This window comes from Heloderma suspectum, chromosome 16 (genome assembly GCF_057233095.1).
Source record: "Heloderma suspectum isolate Gila_16-S chromosome 16, 16-S_ref, whole genome shotgun sequence".
Taxonomy (NCBI): domain Eukaryota; kingdom Metazoa; phylum Chordata; class Lepidosauria; order Squamata; family Helodermatidae; genus Heloderma; species Heloderma suspectum.
Genome location: NC_139473.1, coordinates 7,135,512 through 7,160,269, shown reverse-complemented (window position 1 = coordinate 7,160,269; position 24,758 = coordinate 7,135,512). Strand labels below are relative to the sequence as shown.

Below are 24,758 nucleotides of genomic sequence, written 5' to 3'. Positions count from 1 at the left end.
GGTCCTTGAAAAAAAGGAAAAACCCCTGATAGGAAATAAGCTCATCAGTACTTCATACACTGCAGTGGCAAATCCAGGTTTGACCAAGGACTACACATGCAACAGAGAACTGCAGTGAATATTAGTTCCTTGAAGATCATACCGGTAAGACACACACACACACACACACACACACACACACACACTTGTGTGTGCAGGGGTGTGTGGGGTGCATGTGTGTGTCAGATTCACAGTTCTGGATGGATTTCACATATTTAAGCCCTGCCTTGAGGTAGCTTACACGATTAATCAAATCCACACGTCATAAAAGCAATGAAGTCACAGAAAGGGCAGCCCCGCTTTGAAATCTGCCCAGCAAATGCCACTCGCTAGGCAGTAAATGGTTTGGAACAGCCTTCCCCAACCTGTGGGCCTCCAGATGTGTTGGAATACAACCCCCCTCATCCACCATGGGATGAGGGGAGTTGTAGTCCCAACACATCCAGAGGCCCATGGGTTGGGGGAAGACTGCTTCAAATGGTAGCTCTGGCAGCCTCCTGTAAAACTCTGGGAGAAACGTGCTATGGCAAAAGCCCGAGGGGGCTGTTCCATCACCTCCGAGCCTGGCCCAGGGAACGTCTGCTTCTCACCAAGGGAGGCCTGGCCACACGGAAGGATGGTTTGGGAAGCGGGCCCAAAAAGATCTTAATGGGTGAGCGCACGTGTAAGTGAAAGGTGGTCCCTGGGGGATGTCAGTCCCAAGTCAGGAGGGGAGATAGATAGATAGATAGATAGAGAGAGAGAGAGAGAGAGACAGACAGACAGACAGACAGACAGACAGACAGACAGACAGACAGGTTTTATTATGATTATTGATCAGCATCTAGGACAGGCCACAAAGGGGCAACATAGGAGCGTGCCAAATGATGTAGCATGCAAAATGGCTCTTAATAGGCTTGTTGCACCTACTTACATTTCTGCCTTTCCGCCAGCGGTCCCCTGCAGCAGGCCGAGAGTCCACAGGAGATTTCTTTGAAGTCGATGTGATTGTCGCGATTTTCATCAAAGGCATTGAAGAGGCCTGCAAGTGGTCAGCAGCAAAAGCAAAAGGTTGCGTTTGACGCGGCACAGAGAAACCGGCCCCGTCTGGACTGCCTTGCGCTGGTGTATGCAGCTGCTTCCCTGCCTCGATACGCCAGGAAGTTTCTCATTAACCAAGGTTTCCCATTCCATTCAAACCATGGACAAACTATGGCTACCAAGTTCAGAAAAGCCAGGATCTTAAGCCAATTTCAAACTGTGGTTTAAGATCCTGGCTTACTCCAAACCCGGTAATCATAATTTCAGGTAAAATGGGAAACTACAGTAATTAGAGACTTCCTGGTTTATCAAGGCACGCCACAAAGGCAGGAATGATGTGTGCAAGCAAAAGTCTCATTCATACCTCAGCTTAATAAGCTGAGACACAACCACCATGTTCACATATCCCATCTTTCAGTCAAGTATCACATTTTTAAGGTTGCAGCTCCACCACTCCATCAGAACACAGCGACAGAAGACTGGGGCAGGCGGATCGCAATAAGATGTTCCATCCACCTCTCCACCCCATCCTTTCTCCCACTATTAACATCTAATTGTCTGGCACAAATTGACCCCTGACCTTGGTAAAGGGACAACTCAAACGTGGGCGCAGGAATGGCCTCGGAGGGGAAATCTGGACAGTGAAGACAATTTAATAATTGGCAGTCATTCCACCCTTAGCCAGCTTGCTCCTCCTTCAGCTAAGGCTCTTTTGATTTGTAGCCCTTACGCTGTGTTGTAAAAAGACAATGTTCACATACTTTTAATGTTTAGATTTGCTAATCCATTAACTGCCCATGCAGAGCTTTTGAGATGGGACAGGCTGTAAGAATCAAAAAACTACAACAGGCATTCTTGGCTGAAACTAACACAGCCTCACTTTGGCCCCACGAAAATATAATCATAATGTTAACAGCAGCAATGGAGATAAGCCATGAATTTTCCGTACCTTCACCCAGGGATGGATGAATGGGAGGAGAAACCAAGGGACCAAATGTTTCCAAATCAAAACGTCCCGTCCTCGACTGAGCTTTCAGGAGCCAATACCGTTTTTCGAGATCAATGATATCTGATTCTTCCACTGTGTAAAAACAAAGATGATCAAAGTCAGCTGACGGCAAACATGTTTTCAAAAGTGCTTTATGTCAGTGCAAGAAAGGCAGACATGTCACATGGGTAGCAACTTAAATGGAGCAGCTCCAATCTGGGTTGCTTTGTAGGGGGAGAAAAAAAGTGTTGTACTTGGAGGGAGCTTTGCAATGGGACCAAAGCATTATTGTGCATGAGCTTTGGCAGGCAATGGCCTACATCAGAGGCACCAGAAAGGTGGTAGATAGTCTCCACACCCACAGAACGGGGTAAAAAGATAAAGCAAGTTCACAAGACGAGAAATAAAAGACTATTCTGTGAACACGCATCCACACAGCTGGCGTGCTAAAACATGAATACAACAACAAGCTAAAAACTTTCCTCAATAATGAAATACAAATGCAAAAAAGAAATGCTGGAGTATTCAATATAGAGGTATACATATTTAAAGCATTTTTTCTCCGCTCTTCAGCATAACAGGCTTCTAGAGTGGCTTATGTGACATAAATAACAGATAAGACTGTCCCTGCCTACAGTTTAATAATCTAAAGGGCATGGCACAAAAGGAAAACAGGATGGAGTGCATTAATACTTTCAAAGCAACAAGTATGTATGAAACGGAGGATCACATATGACAGATGTTTTGGCCTACAACTCCCATCTGCCCTAGACAGCATAGCCAGTGGTGAGGGATTATGGGAGTTGTAGATCAAAACATCTGGGAGACTGCAGGTTGCAGTCGTAGGATCACAGCTGGTATCTGTAAACAGTTCTTCAGAAGAATATTCTATTGGATAATGAGAAGCAACAAGCCGTTCTGTCAAAACCAGCTAATGTGGCCAACTTGAGGTTAAGTAAACTGGAACACAAACAGATCAGCCCACCCTAGTCCACAAGAAGAGCCATGGGCTCCAGCATCAGAGACATCAGTTGCTGGGGAATGTGGGCGGGAGGGTGCTGTTGCACTCGCATCCTGCTTGTGGGTTCCTGGTCGACAGCTGGTTGGCCACTGTGTGAACAGAATGCTGGACCTGATGGACTTTGGTCTGATCCAGCAGGGCTCCTCTTATGCTCCTATGACTCCTTCTATGAGAGAAGTCAGGACAGGCAAAAGCCAAGCAGGATCTAGTGGACACATGACTGCTGGAAAATGGTACATGGAAGTCACATGGCTCACAGTGTACTTACACACATCAAACGTTTTAATGCTTTCCTGCCACGCCCCTATTTGAATGTGTGAATGTAGTTTGGTTTACAAGAACTCCCTTCTACCCCACTTCCTTGCAAGAGTAGTAGACTAGGATTCAAATGAATGGCACACCATTCCAATACGAACCCATCTAAGTCAGGGGCAGGCTACCTGACGCCCTCCAGATGTTTTGCACTACAGCTCCCCTAAGCCCCAGCCAGTGTGGCCAATTGTCAAGGACTCTGGGAGTCCCAGTCCAAAATAGCTGGAGGACGCCATGTTGCCTACCCCCGTCAAAAATGTTTTAATGCCGCGAGGGCACATGAGAGGAAGGAACAAAGGCTGGAAACGAAGGACAGCAAGAAGGACATGCATCGACTAGCAACAGGGCTGGCTCAAGAGCTTTCCATGCCTGGAGCAGAATACCCCAACAGCAACCTCCTCCTCTCCCCACCAACTACTTAACGCAGGCCACAATCCACCGGTGACACTGGAAGCCCGAGGTCATGTTGGCAGGAGTCCGTGGCACAGCTTTTTCCCATGCCAGAACTGCTCCCAAGGAGGGACTGGTGCTGCCGAAGGAAGCAGAATCCTAGAACTGGAACAGACCTCACAGGTCATCTAACTGGGAAGGCTGCTGCCTTGAAAGGCAGCCAAGAAATACTTTAAATACATAAGCAGATCTAATTCAACCCCCTGTCAATGCAGGATACCCGCTGCCACAACATCCCCGAGCCTCTGCTTAAAAACCTCTGGCAAAGGAGTGTTCACCTCTTCCGAGGGAGGGAGTTCCACTGTCCAACAACTTCTACCGCCAGGAAATTCTTCCTGATGTCTACTCCAGGGATGTTTCTGCCTGAGGGTTGGATTCCATTTCGGAGATGCTCTCCGGGGCCGCATTCCAGTGGTAGGCGGGGCCAAGGCAAAAGGACGGGGCCAAGATGTCAGTGTATTTTAGCTTGACGCTTTTACTGCCAGGAACTAAGTAACTCCGGAGGGGCATTTAGAAAGGGGGGGGGGAGGAACTGTGCAAAAGTTGGGAAGCCACCAAACTATTGGTGGTTGGGGGAAAGGAGATGGGGCAGGAGGAAGGGGTGGGGCCCTTTGGGGAACCCCGGAGGGTCGGGCTGGGACCCTGGGCAGGCCAGATTTGGCTCGCGGGCCTGAGGTTCACCACCCTTGACTTAGCTGAAATCCCCTTGTCATTTGAACCTGCTGCTTTTGGTCCTTCCACCAACTGGACCAACAAGAAACAAATTTCCTCCATTCTTGGGTTCTCGCATCACCAATGCCTCCCACATGATTTGGGACTCCCAGTGCTACTGGAGTCATATATCAGGAATGAACCTGAGCATGTGGAGATGTCTGGCAGCTCAAATTCAGAAAGGGAACAGCCGGAGCAGGGGGAGGCACCCTCCTTAGTGAGCTCAGATATGGCAAGACTTTCTTCCCAAGACCTTGACGCACGGATGGCCCAGTCTGAACGGCTCCCCCATTCCTCCACCATGAGAACTCAAGTTTTGGAGGAGGAGGAGGAGGGTGAGGGATGTGACTTGAGGGATGCTAGGGTCTGTCGCAGAGCAAAGCGGGAACAGTTAGGGGCAGGGCTCAGACGCTCCACCACGTTGGCCACTCGTGGAAGTCAACGTAGGAGGGAGCCACCCTAAGGGAGGGGCAGCCCTGCGAAGCAAGTCTGGCCAAGAAGTTCATGCCCAGACTGCACGCAACTCCTCTAACTTCCACTCTGTCTCCACTACTGATATTTGTAGACATGTCGATTAGCTGTGTCATTGCAGTCTGAGAGTTTCCTAGGATTTGCATTTGTAAAGAAGCTAGTTGTTAACTAATAAAGTAGTGTTCACCTGAGGCCTTGTTTCCTGGAGTGTGTTGATAGGGGATAGGATGAAAGAACATGACACTGTGTAAGGAAGCACACCGCAATGGCTCCACTATGGCCATGTCGGTCATGTCGGGCTCTTCACAGCACCCAAAAGTCTTCATGGATGAAGATTTGCCTCCTCATGGGACAGCCGCCTCTGACTCGCAAGCTTGCCAACTATAAGCTATGAAAGCATTTATCATCTTAATACAATCGATTTAGTTAGCCAATACAGAAGATAAATATCCCCACATCCTTCACCAAGCGACTGAGCATCGAAATCACCACCTAGGCGTAGAATGCAAAATGCAAGGAAGTTATTTGGGGTACAACACTGGGCCTCGTTCGAGGAAGACGTGCCAGCAGCATTTTCACCATTAAATATCTGTGAAAGTTACAGCAGCACTGAAGACTGGTGCACATTAAGCGGTTTCCAAATACCTTGTAACAAAGCTGTCTATATTTAGCCTCACCATGGGTGATCTCTTTTCCCAGATGGCCCTGAGCCCTTAAACCCATGCCAGCTTTATAATAGGATTAGACTCTGGCTCTTTGGACTTGTTACTAAAAACGAACACACACACACACACACACAGTTACTTGTGAAGGCCTAAAACAGCGAACCAAGACACAAGCTGTTTACACTTTGCCTGTCTTCTATGATCAGTGGATCAACAGAGATCCAGAATGGGCAACCATGATGCATACATAGATGGGTACCTCTCCCAACAGGGCTGCAATAATGGAACCCAAATGTGCAAAATCACACAACATCCATTTCTCTATAAAGTTAGTTCCTTGCTGGGGGGGGGGGGTGTTCATCAAGCTTAAGTGCCTTATCGTAGAGCAGCCTTCCCCAATCTGCCACCCTGCAGCTGTGCTGGACTGCAAGTCCCATCATTCCTAGCCAGCAGGGCAAGCAGGTTGAGGAAGGCTTTTCTAGAGAGACTGAGAAACAGAACAGATAATGAGGCTATGCAGAGAAAGGCCAAGCTAGTTCTCAGTGGTTTCCCACTGAGTTCTATAGGTCAAAGGCAAAAAATGTAGTTGATAGGGGTCATTTTGCCTCCCACTGTCTCCTTCCTAGGATCCTCAAATGTAGGGCATAGGTTTTTCCTCTCCGGCATGCGATCCTTTTATCTCTCCCATGTAAGTGAACAGCTGACATTCACTCTTATAAGGAAAGGGACGTAAGAAGGGCTGTGGTGGATCAGACCAAGGGTCCATCTAGTCCAGCATTCTGTTCACACAGTGGCCAACCAGATGCCCAGAGGAAAGCCACAAGCAGGGCATGAGTGCAACAGCACCCTCCCACCCATGTTTCCCAGCAACTGGTGTACATAGGCATACTGCCTTGGATACTGGAGGCAGCATATAGCCATCAGGACTAGTAGCCAGTGATGGCTTTATCCTCCATGAATTTATCCAATCCTCTTTTAAAGCCATCCAAAGTGGTGACCATCACTACGTCTGGCGGAAGGGAATTCCATAGCTTAGCTCTGCGCTGTGTGAAGAAGCCCTGCCTTTTATCTGTCCTCAATCTCCCACCCATCAGCTTCATGGGATGACTCCAGTGGGCTCTAGAATTATGAGAAAGGGAGAAAAATGTATCCCTATCCACTTTCTCCACACCATGCCTAATGTTGTACACTTCTATGATGTCTCCCCTCATTCGCCTTTTTTTCCAGGCTAAACAATCCCAGCTGTTGTAACCTTCTCTCATAGGGGAGATGCTCCAGCCCCTTGATCACTTTAGTTGCCCTTTTCTGCACTTTTTCCAACTCTACAAATCCCTTTTTTAGGTGCGGTGACCAGAACAGTACACAGTATTCCAAGTGTGGTCGCTTAGAATACTGTGTACAGTTCTGGTCACCGCATCTTAAAGAAGGATATTAGGTGGCACACTGGATTAACAGCCAAGATGGTGTGGATTAAAAGCCATAGCCATGCCAGCTGGAAATGATGGGACTTGCAATCCAACACATCTGGCGAGTTAGGGAAGACTGGGTTGGGGAGCCAGACAAGGACATATCTATAATAATAAAAGAAAATGTGTTGTCTGTCCGTCCAACAGCACCAAGATCGTGTAACCGAGACACCTGAAACTTGGCATGCATACTAAGCGGGACCCTGGGGGTGTGCATCTCAGGATTATTTTGTTTTCAAAACACATCAATCAGTCAATTAATTTAAATGTGTCTGTGTGGTTGAAGCCTGCAGTAACATCTTCAGTCATTAGGGGCAGACATCCCTAACCAGCACTTAGATTTGCAGTTGATATAGTTTGAAGCCAGAGGACACAGTTATACACCTGCTCCCAGGCAGAAATGGAGTGGAGAGACCCCCTCCCTCAGGGAGATATATGGGTGCACCATGACAGGGGCCGTGCCCAGGGGTGCCAGGACTTGTGCATTCACAGTCTCTAGCAGGCTGTGAATGCACAAGGCACGTGCTTCGATTTTACTGGGTTCTCAGTTTAAAAGCCTGCATATCACTCTCTTTTTTAACCAACTGTTTTGACAGCTGACATTTAAAAGGCAATAAGCACCTTTATTCCACTCTTGTTTGTCAAACAAGCAGCAAAATGATCTTCCTGTAGGTAGGCGCAGGACAACTCGAGACTGATCTGGGAGGAAAAGTGTGTGTGCCAATAATAATAATAATAAGAAGAAGAAGAAGAAGAAGTAGTAGTAGTAGTTGTTGTTGTTAATTGTGGAAGAGAAAAATGATTATAAAAATGATGACAACCAAATTAAGTAACCTAAAACATCTCAAGATTTAAAAGTTAAGAGAAAGGTTACATGTTTTAGTTGGTTGTATTTCACTCAGCATTGCGTGCAATGGTTTCCTTGGTGTTGGTTTCCACCTTTTGGGGTGGGGTAATGAATATTATCTGCATTTCTGTCAAGTTGAGATTGGAAAAAGCAAGGTCAAAGAAACCAAGTATTTTCAAGCTGTCCTCTTTGGAAGAATTACTAATATGATGAGTGTGGAAGAATGACAGCCGAACAGATCCACTGTATTGACCAGAGCCAAATCATGCAAGAGAGATTAGCCACTTTCTGCAAGGGAAAAAACTGCAGCTAAGTGGAAAAGAGCATTTACCGTATAACTTAAAACTATACATCAATTCCTTTCATATTCAAGCTATTAATTGTGAATTAAGCAAACCATCAATTTGAACAGCTCTAGCTGACAGCTAGGCTCTTTCCACAGATCCTGGCCCAGTCAGGTTTTCAAATAATATACTCAAGGTGCAATCCTATGCATGTTTAGACAGAAAAAATCCTACAATTTCCAGTGTTCCCTAGCCAGCATGGCTGGCTGGGCACGTTGGGAGTTGTAGAGCTATTTTCTGTCTAAACGTGCATAGGATCGCACCCTTAGGGCCTTAGGGCTGTGTGTACTACAGACAGAAAACCTCTGCAGTCTGAAACTCTGTGCCCAGGCAATCCAAATTCTGGACGAAGGAAAACTGAATTAAGCAAATCTATATTCCAGTTCATTTTGCATATTTTATTCCAATAAATAACGGAGGGCAAAGGAGCCACATACAAATTACTGCAGCCTCTCCCCCAACTACTGGAAATCTTGTTCAGCCACCCCCACCCCAGTTCTGAGATTTCAGTGGGCTCACAGACTTGCAATAAGTTTTTTTTAGCTGTCATAAGGGATAGAAACTTGATCTTTAATTTTTTTTAAAAAGCTGAGAGTCTTAGGAAACTGAATTCTTGCCCCCTAATATCACATTCTGTACTCCCAGGAAGACACAGCATATATGCAGCCTTGAAAAGTACTCATATGCTTAACCATGTGGAAAAATATATTCATAATACACATAACATTCCGCCAACTACATATTACTCTGTCAACTTCCCTCAAATGTTGGCATAACTCTGCTCACAAAGGAGTGCAAGTCACTCCCTCTCCTGTCTGCCTCCCACGATCACGGCGTTCCTTACTTGAGTAACCATCATTTCCGAGACGGGCCACCTTCTTTCAGCAACAAGCCACGCCCACCGTACATAATGCGAGGGCCTTCTCTGTGGTGGCGCCCTAGCTCATGAATGCCAACAGAGGTATGACCAGCGCCAGCTCAGTATTCATTTTGGCACCAGGTCAAAAGGGTTGTTATTTCCCCAAGCATTTTAAATGGATTGTTTTCTTTGCTGATTGAACAGTAGTCATGTCTCTCAATTTTATAGTATTGATTTAATTTTTATTGCTGTGATATGTTGCCTGTTTTTAAATGGTTTGCATACCACCCTGGGATCCTTTGCGGATGAAGGAGTGGTAGAGAAACCTGCTTCTCTACAACCAACCTCGCACTGTGTTGCCGAGACTTTTCTGCCCTCACAAAAGGCCAATTTCTCGTCACTACTTATGCACTACGACGGGTATTTTCAAGAGATCTAACTCATACTAGAATCCACACCACGTATTTCTACTCCCTGCAGTTCAAATTGGCTAGGAGGGCCAATTTACACCCTACCAGCACAGGGGTAGGGTGCATCATTCCTGAGTGTATTTGCAGTCTAAGCCAGGGTGGGAAGAAGGTACATCTCCAGGTGTTCTGGACTTCAACTTCCAGGAACCAATACCAGCATGGCCAATGGTCAGGAAAGCTGGGAGCTGAGGTACGAAACATCTGGAAATTTTACTTTCTGCCCACCCCCAGCCATAGAGTGTTTAGACACACCATCCCACCCCACCCCGACAGTGGTACAGTCTCACACTAACAGGGGCTGTACCGCATAACTAAGCCAAGCACACAGTTTGCAACTGGAACTTTTTTCTGTCTAAACCAGGGATGAGCAGAAGGTAGATCTCCCAAGGTTTTGGACTTCAACTCCCAGAAGCCCCTGCCGTCAGGAATGCTGGGCACTGAAGTCCAACACCATCTGGAGATCTACTTTCTGCCCTCCCCTGGTCTAAGCAGCTGCCGTTAAGACTGCAGTCATCACCCTTGGCTCTTGTAAAGAAGTGGGAAAGATATGAAGGTGGGGTCTGACTTCACACCAGACTGTGGAACATAGGAAGCCATCTTATACGATGGGCGATTAATAAATTTAATAAATAAATAAATAAATTATACCAGGTCGGGCTGTCCACCTAACCCTGTATCATGTGCTCTGACGGGCAGTGCCTTGCCAGGATCTCAGGCAGACAGAGGTCTTTCTCATTACTGAACCTAGTGTTTCCCCTCTTCCCTCCTCACTCCTTTTTCCTTGTGTGTTATCTTTTTTTAGATTGTAAGCCTGCAGGGGCAGGGGTTGTCTTGTTTAATTGGTTCTATGTAAGCCACTCTGGAAGCCTTTTTGGCTGAGAAGTGGCATAAACATACTATAAATAAATAAGACAGACAGACAGAGCAGGCAAAGTCCCTTGTCCCACTCACAAAATGCCTGGTGTGAAGAGAACAACATGCTTCCTTAACCGCTGTTACGCCTTGCATTGACAGCTAAGTTAACCTGGGTTTCAATTTTATTTATTACAATTCTACACCGCCCAATAGCCAAAGCTCTCTTGGCAGTACAAACGACAAAAAAGGAAGATAAATAGCATAATAAAACATACTATAAATCATTAAAAAGTTTACAACAGAACCAAACTAGAGTAAAAAAAAAAGGCGAAAAAGCCAGAAGCAGTGCAAGGATCTCAAAACACACTACCATATATAGATATAATAAACTGAAAGATTAAGAAAGACTAAGAAGACTGGGCAAATAAAAAGGTCTTCAACTGGCACTGAAAACCACACAACGTAGGTGCCAAGCAAGCATCTCTGGGAAGGGCATTACAGAACTGGGGTGCCACCACTGAAAAGGCCCTCTGCTTAGCCAGCCACCTGCCTCACCTCACTTGGCAGGGGCATCTGGAGAAGGGCCTTTGAAGATGATCTTAGGGTCCGATCAGGTATATATGGAAGGAGATGATCTTTCAGGTAGCTTGGCCCAAGCTGTTTAGGGCCAGATAGGTTAATACCAGGACTTTGAACGGGCCCCATAAAGGGACCGGCAGGAAGTGCAGATTACAAAAGACTGGCGTAATATGATCAGACCAGCCAGTCCCTGTTAACAATCTCACTGCCCTATTTCAGAACAGCTGAAGTTTCTGGGCCATTTTCGAAGGCAGCCCTACATTTAAGATTGCAGTAATCCAAACGAGAGGTTGCCCGAGCGTGAATAACTGTGGTTAACTAAGTCAGCACCTAGCACTAACCAGGATTTCCCCATTCACCAGGATTTGGGAAAAGGGGCTGAAGGGGGTTAGTAAAACCCTGGTGAAGAGGGAACCTTGTTAGTGTTAACTGCAACGTGCTACAGCTCAAAAATGAAAGGTAACAGGGATTTGCGTGGTGGGCAGGAATGAGACCTTGCAACCCTACTCCCAATTTAACCAATTATGCCTGCACTGGCTTGGAAATTTTGGTACCATTTTGCCAGGCTTCACATCCAGCTTGCCCAAAAGCAGCCATCTTAAGCGTCCCAACAGGGCACAAAGATGAGAAGCCAAAGGGCAGGGAAAATTACAAGCTTCCACTTCATGAGACAAGGCAGTCGCAATGAGCTGGAGTTCTGAGGTACAATGGCTCAACACCAGAGTAGTCCTGTAACTCAATGGACAGACCTGCTAAGGAGTAAACGGGGTGGGTTGCTGTCTTCAAACCTCAGCCCCGAACACCCTTCCTTGTACATTCCAATGGGACTTGTTTCCAATTAAACACATTTAGGATCGGGATACCTCGTCACTCAACCTGCTGGAGCCCCAGTTAGACCTTCTGGGGAAGTTTAAGAGCAGGTACAGCCACTCTTTTCATTTGCAGAAATAATATAGAGTAATTCAACATCCGGGTGGGGCGGGAAATGACAATCCATCAGACCGTCCGTTGGCTGCTGATCCGCTCAGGAAATACACGAAATTGATTTGAACAGTCCAGGGCATTTTCTATGAACAACTCCCCGCCCTCCCCCCAGCAGAGTAAAGATGATGTTATTAAAAACGCACTATAAAACCCCAAGTCCACTTAATATTTTGTGCTTTCCTTCCTTGAATATCAGTTTACAACTGGATTAAAGGAGGGGACACCTAATTCTGACAAGCATTTCAGTCAGTGGATAACCTACATGCATCTCAGAGGTTAGGATCTGAACTGAACATTTCCAGAACAGGCATTCAAAACCCCTCTATTTATCTACCCAAATGTTTAGCTAGATTAATCCCAAAGGCTCTGAGCAGATTACGATAAATTTATGTGCGTGCCAGAGAAGCCAAAAGAAAAATTAGTTAAGTGTTAAACCATTCGTACCATCTCCTTTCCTCCCATTCCCCATCTACTCCTCCGATCCCTGCACCCTTGCCTTTGCAGAGGTCTTCCCCTTGGTTCCAATCCAAATACAATAGACTCCTCTGCCCCTCTCTCAAAATCACAAACAGTCCAACTCTGACATGCTGTTCTACCCCACGCCACCATTTTGGTTCTCACACCCTGGAGAGTCTCCACCAGCCCTGCCTCCAATCTCTAGTCAGATGTTTTACCCACCTAATGGGGCAATTCTCCTTGGTTCACAACAGTAGCAGCATACCATATTCCTCTCATTTTAATCGTCCCCGGTCTGCACCAACAACGCTTCGTTCTCAACCAAGTCCAGTTGTACACCCATGGAACTCACTCCACATCACCAAGCAAAGTGTCTGTTGGCCAAGGGATGGACCGAGGGTCTCCTCTTGAACAAGCTCTGCCATTTGTTCACTTTCAAACAAACAGCCTGTTAAAGGATCTGAGTCAACAAGATCTGCTTAAGGTGACACACAATGACCCAGAAGCTAAGAGGATCAGAGGGTGGAGAGATGGGAGATTAAGCCATACTAGGAGGGTTTTGCTTCATGGCCAGGAGCTTGCCAGAATACTTTCATCTTTCTCTTTCATTATTAAGTGAAAGCACAAACAGGAAGGTGTCCACTGTACGTTCAGATTGAAAATGCTATAGGAGTCCCCCATGATCTCTTAACATGGTCTTTTAAGAGAAAAGGCATCCTAATACAGACCTGGAAAGAAATTACAAGGTTCAAAAAATAATAATAATAAGCCCACCTGTTCACATATATCTGTGTTAAGAATCTTTGGTTCACTGAAGGCTTAAGAATTAGAAAAAGAAAAAGAAAAGAACCAACTCTTCCAGTTTGTGTTTTTTTGCCTGGTCGCCTGGAGGCGATTCTTACTCATCACAAGTGACCAGGCCAATATCCGTTTACCAGACACTTCTTACTGTTGTTGACATAATACATTTACTTACACTGGGGCTGTATCTAATGTTAATCTAATTTGTCCCATTCATTTCAATGGGTCTACTCTGTACTGTGCCCAGCCCTGGGCACCACACTTTAAGAAGGATGCAGACAAACTGGAGAGGGTTCAAAGGAGGGCAACAAAGAAGATCAGGGGACTGGAAACAAAGCCCTATGAGGAGAGACTGAAAGAACTGGGCATGTTTAGCCTTGAGAAGAGGCAACTGAGGGGAGATACGATAGCACTCTTCCAGTACTTGAAAGGTTGTCCCAGAGAGGAAGGCTCTTCTCGATCATCCCAGACTGCAGGACATGGAATAATGGGCTCAAGTGACAGGAAGGCAGATTCCGGCTGAACATCAGGAAAAACGTCCTGACAGAGCAATATGACAATGCAACCAGTTACCTAGGGTGGTGGTGGGCTCTCCCACACTGGAGGCATTCAAGATGAGGCTGGACAGCCATCTGTCAGGGATGCTTTGACTTGGGACTCCTGCACTGAGCAGGGGGTTGGACTCGAGGATCTTATAGGCCCGTTCCAACCCTACTATTCTATGATTCTATGACTAGGGCTACAATTGGACACAACCCCCTATTTTTATACCTCCCTTCCTCCAAGGAGTTCAGAGCAATGTACATGCTCCCGCCACTCTCCCTTTATCCTTATAATGACCATCCGAGGCAAACTAGGTTGAGTGTGTGTGACCAGCTGTAGGTCACCCAAGGATTCAATATTCACCCACCAAGCAAAGTGGAGCTCTTCATGTGCCCAAACTGGTAGGGCTGAAATAACTTCAGGATACCCTAGCAGTCTCGGTGCTGAGCCAGTGCTCAACCAGCTTGCGCAAGAAAGAGCATGGGGCTTACAACAAAATGTTGCCCTTTCAATTCCAGAAATTTAATCTCTCTCCCTGTTTGCCAGTTTCGAACAGCCAACATACAGCCATGGGGGGCTCCCAGGCACCTGGGCGTCACCTTGTTATTCAAGTGCCACAGCTTGAGGCATCACACAGGTAATTTGCAGTGATTCATGACACACAACAGCTTGAAGGATGCTACCACTGCCTTGCTGGCGAGCAGTTTGGCGGAAATAAACACTTTATTGCCCCTGGTTTAAGAACCCAACAGTGGGTCGTCAGGCCCTGCGGTTTTTCTTTTAGATGAGATTAACGGCCCACTCTGACCCAAGGGCTCACGAGCAGGTAACAGCATTGTATAATACAAAGAGAGACGGCCCGCCGTCAAAGCCTCACGGACTGATTCAGACAAAGAAAGCAGTGGGAAACGAAGGGAAAGATCGACAAGGACAAGGTGAAGCAAATCCACCCTCTCCTTGAGCCACTTGAACTTCAGGACTTGAACCTCACAGTTCGGGGGGAGACATACCTTTGCAGGCATCCACGGAATTTGTCCGCTCAGGCCGCAGAGCCCTCTTCAGCCGCAAAAGGAAACAGGGGCAGGAAAACATCAGACTGCTGAAGGCCAGAATCATTCCCATTCCCAGAACCATTCCCAAACCACAATCCTTCCTCTGACTGACTGTGCAAAGGGAAAGGCAGAATGCTAGGAAGTGACCCCAATTGGGCTAACTTACAGTTGCAGGGAACATGCCTGCCCCCAAATCTTCAGGATTCAGTATAGCATTTCCCCAATTTGTATTAGTGCAGGGGCGTCGAACCTCTTTCAGCCCAAGCACCAAATTCCATCTCAGAGAAGCTTTCAGGGGCTGCTTCCCGGCAGTGGGAGGGGCCGGTGGGAACAGGGGAGGGGCTGAAATACCAGCATATTTTAGCTCATACTGTCAATTACTGACCACTGGGAGAGACATGTCAACCTTTTAGAATGGGGGGGGGAATTGCACAAAAGCTGGGGAGCCTCCAAACAATTGGGGGTTGGGGGGAAAGGGCCAGGGGAGAGGGCGTGGCCTTCTGGGGAACCCGAGGGCCAGGTTGCGACCCCACGAGGTTCGGATCTGACCCCCAGGCCTGAGGTTCTGCAGCCCTGTATTAGTGAGTGTCCAGAGGAGAGCTTGCCCAGATATCAAAACTTGGGGTAACACTGCCCTAGAGCATTGGATCAAGTTTAAATCCCCAACCAGCCATAAAACCCACTGGTAGAGCCATTCCTTGTGTTGCAAGGATAAAATCCCCGATGATTCCAGGTAGCCTGAGACCCTGGAGAGCTGGTTGGTGTAGACAACATGCAGCTACCTGGGCCAAAGACTGGATTCAGGATGAAGCAGCTAGACCTACTGGCACGCTAAGGGGGAGAGGGAACATCTGGCTCAGGAGGGAACGAAGTGGCCCATTCCCTGTTCCAGAGAGGGGCCGTGGCTCAGTTGTAGAGCCCCTGCTCTGTATGCTGACGGTCATACGTTCCATCACTGGTGTCTCCAGTTAAACAGATCAGGTAGCTGGTGCACCGAGAGCCTGGAGAGCTGCGGCTAATCAGAGCAGACGAAACTGGGCTAGATGGAGAAAGAGTCGGTCCGGGTGCATCGGCCCTAAAATGAGGTAACCCCACACGTGTTGCCCAGAGTGAATTTGATAGGTAAATAAAGTACTCATGGCAGTGCTACAGAAAGGAGAAACCTTATCCTGAGGCAGACTGCTGGCCCCTTGACCTCAGCGCTCGCCACTCTTTCCAGGGTCTCTGGCAGAAGCTTCTGTCGGGACAGTGCCCCAAGAGCTGTTCACCAGAGATGCCAGGAACTGAACCAGGGATTTTTTTCCCCCAGGCAAGCCATGTGCTCTGGCATCGAGAAGTGATAGGCCAGCTTGTAAGACACAGCAACAAATAAGGGCGCAATCCTATGCATGTTTCCTGTGTGAGAGTAGGGGGAAAGCCTCTTCTAAAAGGATGGCAGACTAAAGCCAAAGAAAGTCTGCTTTTCTCTTTAGAAATGTTCCTCTCACGTGCAAATTTATGCAGAATTGTGCAATCCTACATGCACATACATGGGAGTATAAGACCAGCTGAACTCAGTGGGAGACCCTGGCCACATTCAGAGGGAGATACTGCGCCTTATTGGCTGTACACCCAGCCCGTTTGCTCCAGCGAGCCAACGAATAAGGAAGTCTTTATTATACTTTCTCATTGCATCTGAACTGGGAAACTGTATTTAACAGCTACTGATCAAGCCAGGATATGAAGCCATGGTTAGAAGTTGGCTTAATATCATGGTTTGTTCCAAAGCCGTTAACCATAGTTTCCCAGTCCGGATGTAAGGGGAAACTATAATAATGGGAAACTATGGCCAGTGACTTCAGAACAAACCAGGATATTAACCCAACTTCTAACCATGGCTTCCTATCCTGGCTTGATCTGAAGCCATGAAACATAGAATAGTTAATGGAAGACATCCTGGTTTGTTGGCTCATTCACACAAAAGGAGCAGCAAAGGGGTTGTGTGTGCCCTTGCAAGGCTTGTTGATATCTCAGTTTATTAAGCCAAGGTATGGTTGTCTCATCAGCCAACATAGGCTTGATTGACACCTTACAAAAATTGGAGATATGGCTGTGCCCGGAGGCTTACAATCTAGAAATCAGGAGAGAAGTGGAATAATATGAAAAATGTTAATCAAGAAAAATAAAAATGAGATACTTGAAGGTATCTGATTTCTTAAAAAAAAAAAAAATCAGATTGTAACTGTTATGACTGCATATGGACAAGACCTGGGGAAATATCAGAAGCCAGGGGAGTGGCTGAATTAGTTTTGCGGTGGCTGGAGGCAAAGGTATCTGTCCTCCTATGGCTAAGAGAAGCAGAATAAATTCCGCAAGAGACTCGACACAAATCTGATTTGCATGTTTTATACTGATTGCAGAATTCACCTTCTGTTGCCACAGAACTTGTAGAACATCCCACTAAGGCAACCTTCACTTAGACATCAAGGCTAAAACTATTAAAGACTCTGAACATGGGGAAATGCATTAGAAGTTTACTGCCCCCCAAATGGAAGCCACTGTGGAGAGAAAGGAATCCCAAGTTACCACCACCAACAAAAGTACTGCTATGCTAACTTTCAACTTGAAAGATTACTCTGGAAGAATATTTACAGTTTAAATGAAATGGAACAGAATTTGATTAAAAATGGCAAATGTGTGCAACTTAGTGTGACTCTCAAAAATTTCCTTTGTAATTTGGGGCAAGGGAGAAACATAATTAAAGTCATCTGCCTTCCAATATAAATGTTATTTACAAGTGAAAAATTATAATTCTTTTTTTTTTTTAATAAATGCTTCCCCAATATCTCGCCTCATTAAGTAAATTTAAATGGAGGCACTGGAGCTTCACAGTAAATGCTTGCTGTCTTCTCCACACCCACCCCCTCGAATCAAAAACGTACTAACTTTTCCCTATTTTTAATCAGGGCTATTTTTCATGCCTGTGCCAATGTTACTCAAATAGGTTCAGTAGAGAGAGAAAAAACAGTGGGAGACAGCCAAAAGCCAGAGTTAAAATGCCAGTGGAGAGCACTACCTGTCCTTAACACAAGAACTAACAAATACAGTTGGTTAAGAAAAAAAATCATCCAAATTAATGTCTCAGTATCATGATCATATTATGCCAATATGTTTCCATCTACACTGGCTGCCAGTCCATGTCTGGGCCCAATTCAAAGTGCTGGTACTAACATTCAAAGCCCTAAATAGCTTGGAGCCAAGCCACCAGAAGTATTGTCTCCTCTCATATACACCTGACCAGACTCTAATATCAGCTTCAGCGGTCCTTCTCCAGGAGCCCCTGCCAAAGGGGGTGAGGTGGGGGGGCTACTAAGAAGAAGGCCTTTTCTGCTGTGGCACCCCGGTTGTGGAATGAGCTTCCCAGAGAGGCTTGCCTGGAACCTACATTGTGCTTGTTTCGGAGACAGGTGAAGAAGACCTTTAATAAAAATTCTTTTAATCTTTTAGATTGCATTTTATCGTTTGTATTTTATTGTCTTGTATTTTATGGTTTTAATTGTTGTGAACCGCCTAGACAGCTTTGGTTACTGGGTGAAGTAATACGTGTAATAAAACATAATAAAACCAATAAAAATGTAATAAAAAAACAAATAACAGAATTTATTGAAATGGCAACAAGAAGGCACAGCACATCTGACTCTCAAAAGCTCCGTTAAAGCTTCCTGAAATTCAACCAGAACAACTCCCTTCATATTCTTCCTCTGAAAACCTTAATCCACAGCCCTGGAGCCATTACACAAAAGGCCCTGCTCCTAGGTGGTCACACCCCCTTACAGACACATCACCAGGTGGTTCCTGCTCCCCCCCCCACACCAATAGTTTGGTGGTTTCCTGCCTTTTGTGCACTGTTGTGCCCATTCTAAAAGGCTGAAATGCCTCTCCTACAGCTTATCTACTGGCAGAAAGAGCTTTCAGCTAAAACATGCTGATATTCTGCTTTGACTGGCCCCTTTGGCCTTTAGCCCCACCCGCCACTGGGATGTGGCCCCCAACAGCTTCTCTAAAATTGAATTCACCCCTTGGGCTCAAAGAGGTTCGACACTCCTGCATTGGGTGACAGTAGCCTAAGCAGGGCCCCAGCCACCGATCTTAATAGCGCCACTTGTGTGTGTACGAACGTATTTCATAGAGAAGCACGTACAAGCGCATTCGACAGGTTTTATTGTATCAGCAAGAAAACAAGCTAGCGGACAGCATAACCCAATCCTCTCCCAGCAGAAATTCCAGGGCTAGAAGAGTTCACGACCGATGGACGCCGAAACCTGTTGCAGGCCTGGCACCTAACTAATTGGATGCTAGGTCTCAAGGGATGTTGTCCCAGCATCCCCGCCCCAGTTTGCTTTGCTGGGAAGGAGGGATGGGAGAATTGGCAGCAGTTGCTTAGAGACTAACTCAGCCTTCCAGAACATGGCGCTTTCCAGATGTGATGGGCTACAACTCCCGGAACCCCCCGGCTGGGGGGTTCTGGGAGTTGTAGCCCAACACATCTAGAGAGCAACATGTTCTGGAAGGCTGAGCTAGTTTATGCTATTCCCAAGCAGGTTGCTAATAAATGTTTCAGGTTCAGTGTATCCATTTCCAGTGATGAAGCGGTACACGTTGGAGTGCAAGGCACTCTCCACCACCGTCCCCATCGCCGTGCCCCTAAGGACAGTCCAAAATGGCAGGCAGCTGCATTGATCACACCAACAAATCAGCTCTAGCAGTTTTCATCTGCTAGGAGCAGGTCTTTCGTCAAGCTCATGGGTCTTCCTTGCCCACTCAAGGCCAAGCCTCCCCGAAATACTTCGCAGGAAGCAACACATATTGTTGCGGAGAAAATGCATTCCCCCACAGCTACTGGGGGGATTGCAGCGAAACACCAAGGGAACAGGGAACTCTGAGATGTGGGTGACAGATGACCTCAGCCTCCCTGCTAATCAGAAGGTGCTGGTGTTGCGTCCATGCAAGGAATGGCTGCACTACAAACACTGTCCATTTCCTAGTTTTAAAGAAATCCAGACCAAGGACAGCCAGCCACCTTCTGCGTTCTTGGGGGTCACTCCAGACTCAAGATAATGGCTGGCGGGGACAGGAGTATGTTTTGCCACACTAACTAAGCACCTTGCAAACACTCCGGCTCTATACTGAAGCTAGAGCCACCTAGCAGGTAAAGGAATTGCAGCTACAGAGCACGTGTGCTCAGGCACACCCAGGACGTTCCCTGCAAACCCCACGGAGAGATGAGAAGTTGAGAAGACTGAGGGGAGACAGGATAGCGCTCTTCAAATACTTGAAAGGTTGTCCCAGAGAGGAAGGCCAGGATCTCTTCTCCATCATCCCAGCAGGACACGGAAGAATGGGCTCAAGTGTCAGGAAGCCAGATTCCGGCTGAACATCAGGAGAAACATCCTGACTGTTAGAGCAATACGACAATGGAACCCATTCCCTAGGGAGGAGGTGGGCTCTCCCGCACTGGAGGCATTCAAGATGAGGCTGGACAGCCATCTGTCAGGGATGCTTTGACTTGGACTCCTGCACTGAGCAGGGGGTTAGACTCGATGGTCTTGTAGGCCCCTTCCGACCCTACTATTCTATGATTCTATGGCTGCCAGTCCATTTCCGGGCCCGATTCAAAGTGCTGGTGTTAACATTCAAAGCCCTTAACGGCTTGGGGCCAGGTTACCTGAAGGATCGCCTCCTCCCATATGTGCCTGCCCGGACCTTAAGATCATCCTCAGCGGCCCTTCTCCGTGAGCCCCTGCCAAAGGAAGTGAGGCGGGTGGCTACTAGGAGAAGGGCTTTTTCTGCTGTGGCACCCCGGCTCTGGAATGAGCTCCCTAGTGAGGTTCGCCGGGCACCTACATTGTATTCCTTTCGGCGCCAGGTGAAGACCTCTTTATTTTCCCAGGCATTTTAGCATTTTAGCTTTCTAAATTTTTAGCTTTGCTGTTTTAAATCTGTATTTTAAACTCCTGCACTGCTGCTAGGTTTTATTGTGGTTGTATTGTTATATTGTGGTTTTAATGTTCTATATATTTTAAATTGTTTTATTGTGTGTTGTTTGGTTTTAATTTTTGTGAGCCGCCCAGAGAGCTTCGGCTATTGGGCGGTATAGAAATGAAATGAATGAATGAATGAATGAATATTCCAAGTTAAGAGTGGAGGATCTCTCACGTTACTAGACAATATCTTTCTTTTGCTTACAAGGAAAAGATCTGCCCGCAGTTTTACCGAACTGATTAAAATTGGGAAGGGCCCCCCAACAAGGGCCAGAGGGAATTGTTCCACCAGCCAGATTGGTTCCAGAGACTGCCTGTTAGCTAGCACTATTCTAACGGACCCAGAAGAATCGCCCCAGCTCCTCGTGGATTATCTGGCTCTGTAATAAAGGGAGTGTTGCTTATCGTGCTGGCCTTCAACTGGTGAGCCAGAAGCTGCAAGCGAGTCGCACCCTGACCTAAGGAGCGTTTCAGCAGCGTCATCACCATTTAAATGTTATTTAAGAGAAAGGCAGAAAGGATGACCAGATGCCACGGAGGAGAGACCGAGGAAGACAGAAAGCTGCCTTACACTGAGTCAGACCCTGGGTCCATCTCACCCAGTATTGTTGATGCTCTCTGGCAGCGATGGCTCTCCAAGGTTTCAGGCAGGATTCTTTTCTGGCCCTACCTGAAGATGCTGGGGATCAAACCTGGGAGCTCTGCATGCAAAGCAGGGGCTCTACCACTGACCTATGGCTCCTTCCTCTTCTACCTGTGTAGAAGAAGGAATTACGGCTGGTGCCGCTATCGTCACTGCTGCCGGACAAGCTGCATTTACCAAAATCCCCCTCTTCCGTACAACTATTACAGAAGGTACAAGAACCTCCATCTCAGGTGGTCACCCCTAGAGCAGGGCAGGAAACCTGTATCCCTCCTGATGACGTTGGACTTCAACTCCCATCAGCCCCAGCTAGCATGGCCAACAGTCAAGGATGATGGGAGCTGGCGTCCAACGGCCTCTAGAGGACCAGAGGTTCCCAAATCCCTGATCGAGAGATAAAATCAGGAAGTAAAAATGAACATGTATGGTTAAAAACGGGGGTTCCATGTTGCACGTTGGACCTGGGTTTGAGAAAGGTTGAGAACTACCGATCGTACAGCAAAGGATTTACAGGTATGGAGCATGTGGGTTTGGATGGCATGACAGTATCTCCTGCGGGGATGACACAGGACATTAAGGAACAAATATGCTTCCCAAACTACCCTCTGAAGAAGCCCTTTGCCTTTCTAGATTGCTCAGGGGAAGCAGCTCAATGTTACCTACACTGACTCGTGGCAGCTCTCTAGAAGTTTCAATCAGGGGCATTTATTATTTGTTTATTTAAAGTTTTTTTATGCTCCCCAATTATGGAATGATCTCCGTAATGAGGCCCGCCTGGCACCAACATTGCTATCCTTTCCACACCAGGTTAAAACTGTCCTCTTCTGTCAGGCATTTGGCAGCACACAATGACTTTTTAATCAGGTCCTGGATTGTCTTTGGTTGATGATTTAAAAAATTGTTTTTAGATATAGTCTCTGTGTGTGTGCTGTCTGTTTATATGTGTTTATGTAAACGGTTGTATACTTTGTATAATGTATTTTTAATGGTTTTTAATCTTTGTGAACCGCCCAGAGCTTTGACTATGGGGCAGTATAGAAATGTAATGAATGAATGAATGCCCTGAGAACCTAATGATATAGGGCGGGATATAAATGTTTAAAATAAATAAAAGTGTTGCTCCTCAGCCCCCCACCCCCCGGCTCCAAATCGGCTTTCAATCAATCAGTAAAATAAGACAGTATAACCTGGATACTTTTCATGAGGTCGTAATACAATAAAATGTCTAATGGGAGGCCAACGGGTGGTCCCGCAGATGTGGCTGGACTGCAGTTCCCAGCATTCCTCACCAATAGCTATGCTAGCTAGGGCTGATGGGAGTTGCAGTCCATCAACACCTGAAGGGCCACATGCTGCCCTCCCCTGATGCATATGAAACTAGGGAAGCGTGAAGAATTCAATCTTCACAAATTCCGATACAGGTTCACCTGACCTGTATCTCTCAGGCTAATCTGTGGATCAGAATTTAATTATCCCCCAACATCTGCACTTCCTGGACATTCTGATGCAGTGCTCAGCTCAAAAGACATTAAGAGAAAATACACTTAAAACATGTATTGAAATATATTGCAGATGAATATATATCCCCAAAAGGGGACAGAATGGACCAGAAATGCACTGATTTGCCTATCCCCCTGAAATACATGCATGCACAGACGGGCCTCCTCTCCTTGCAAGTGAAGCTGAGCAAACATTTTAGGCATTCTCGATTTAAACTCGAGAGGCTCATGGAAGCCAGACGTAACAGCTTCGAAGGGCTGGGACCCTGCCTTCCATATGACCATCCCTCATACTAGCAGTCGCAAAAACCCAACCGATTCGAAGGTAAAAACAGATCGATTCCAAGACAGGCATTAAAAAAAAGGAAAAAAGGAGAAAGCACCCGAGAATATGAGCCAACCAGGCAGGAATTATTTCTTGCCCTGCTTCCCGGGTCTCATAAATTCTGAAACAAATTGCTCTGTTTCACAGCACTTACAATTCCTGCTGAAACAGCCAGCAAAGACAGTAAACCCCATGACAAATACAGATATTTCTGAAAGCTATAGAAGTTCAACTGGCTTTTGCCAGCAGGATCAGCACAGCCCCCAACAGCGTAAGCCCAAAACCATCAGTTTTCCTCTGTTCTCTTGTAAAACCTTTTTAAAAATGAAGGCTCTGGCCTTCTTCTAACAATGCAATTAAACATCGATACAATGAATCTCAGTGGCTGAGGATGTAAACAGGAACAGTTGGAAGTCCTGAATTCAAGGCAAGATACAGTATTAAATTTAGAGGACGAAATACCAAAACACCACTACAGTAGCTCTTGAAAATTATCCCCCAAGTTCCACTGTACTCCCCAGAGGATTACTGGGAGGGGGGGCGGGAGGCTGGTGTCCTATCTCTGTGGCTGCCCTGTGTACGGAGTTCCACAAAGCCCAGTGTTTTGACCCATGTTAGACTAGGATTGGGAGCAAAATTTGCTTGGTTCACATTTTAATACAAAGTGACTTAATTCACACTTCTCGAACGACTGCATGAATTGGAATGCAATTATCCTTCGGTTTTTGGACTTCTCTGAATTTCGAGACAGCGTTGTCCGATCAAAAAAGTGCATACAAAAATGTAGACGTTATAGAAAACTGTGTATAAAAAAGGCAGATATTAAGGGAAGTAAAACTGTATATTATATACATGTTCATGGGTACAAGAATGTGTATGAGTTTTTGTGCTGACTTTTTAAAAAATTGGAAACGGAAGTGGGAACAGGATGGAATGATCTTGTGCTTGAAAAAACTCTGCGACAGAAAGCAAAACAGACACATTCATCCAACCCTACGGTGAACATGGGGAGGGGGAAATCGGCACAGTGTGACTTGGGGTGACAACAAAGTGTCATCCCAAAAGAAAAAGAGTAGGAGCAACAAGGAGAAATCTCAATATGATCAAGTGGTGTTTTTTTCTTTCCAACAGTATGATCAGCCAAAAAGTAGCTGAGAAATATTCTTCTTGAGTTCAGATGTCTGTCAATCCTTATGATATTATTAGGAGCCCAGTATGGTAGGTAACCTGGTGCCCTCCAGAAGTGTTGGACAACAACTCCCGTAAGCCCCACTGAGCATGGCCAATGGTCAATGATTATGCGAGTTGTAGTCCAAAACAGCTGGAGGGTACCAGGTT

General features: G+C 46.4%; 1 protein-coding gene across 6 annotated transcripts in view; it reads right to left on the bottom strand.

Annotated features, from left to right (window-relative positions):
* The window catches only part of USP32 (ubiquitin specific peptidase 32), a 170,020-nt gene that overhangs the window by 70,649 nt on the left and 74,613 nt on the right, over positions 1 to 24,758 (bottom strand). For all 6 annotated transcript variants that reach the window (XM_084822773.1, XM_084822768.1, XM_084822769.1 and 3 more), the window contains exons 6-7: positions 2,009 to 2,140; positions 953 to 1,060 (exon numbers count right to left, since the gene is read on the bottom strand). In XM_084822773.1, the coding sequence (XP_084678899.1) occupies positions 953 to 1,060; positions 2,009 to 2,140 (240 nt within the window). The remainder of the gene's footprint in view (positions 1 to 952; positions 1,061 to 2,008; positions 2,141 to 24,758) is intronic.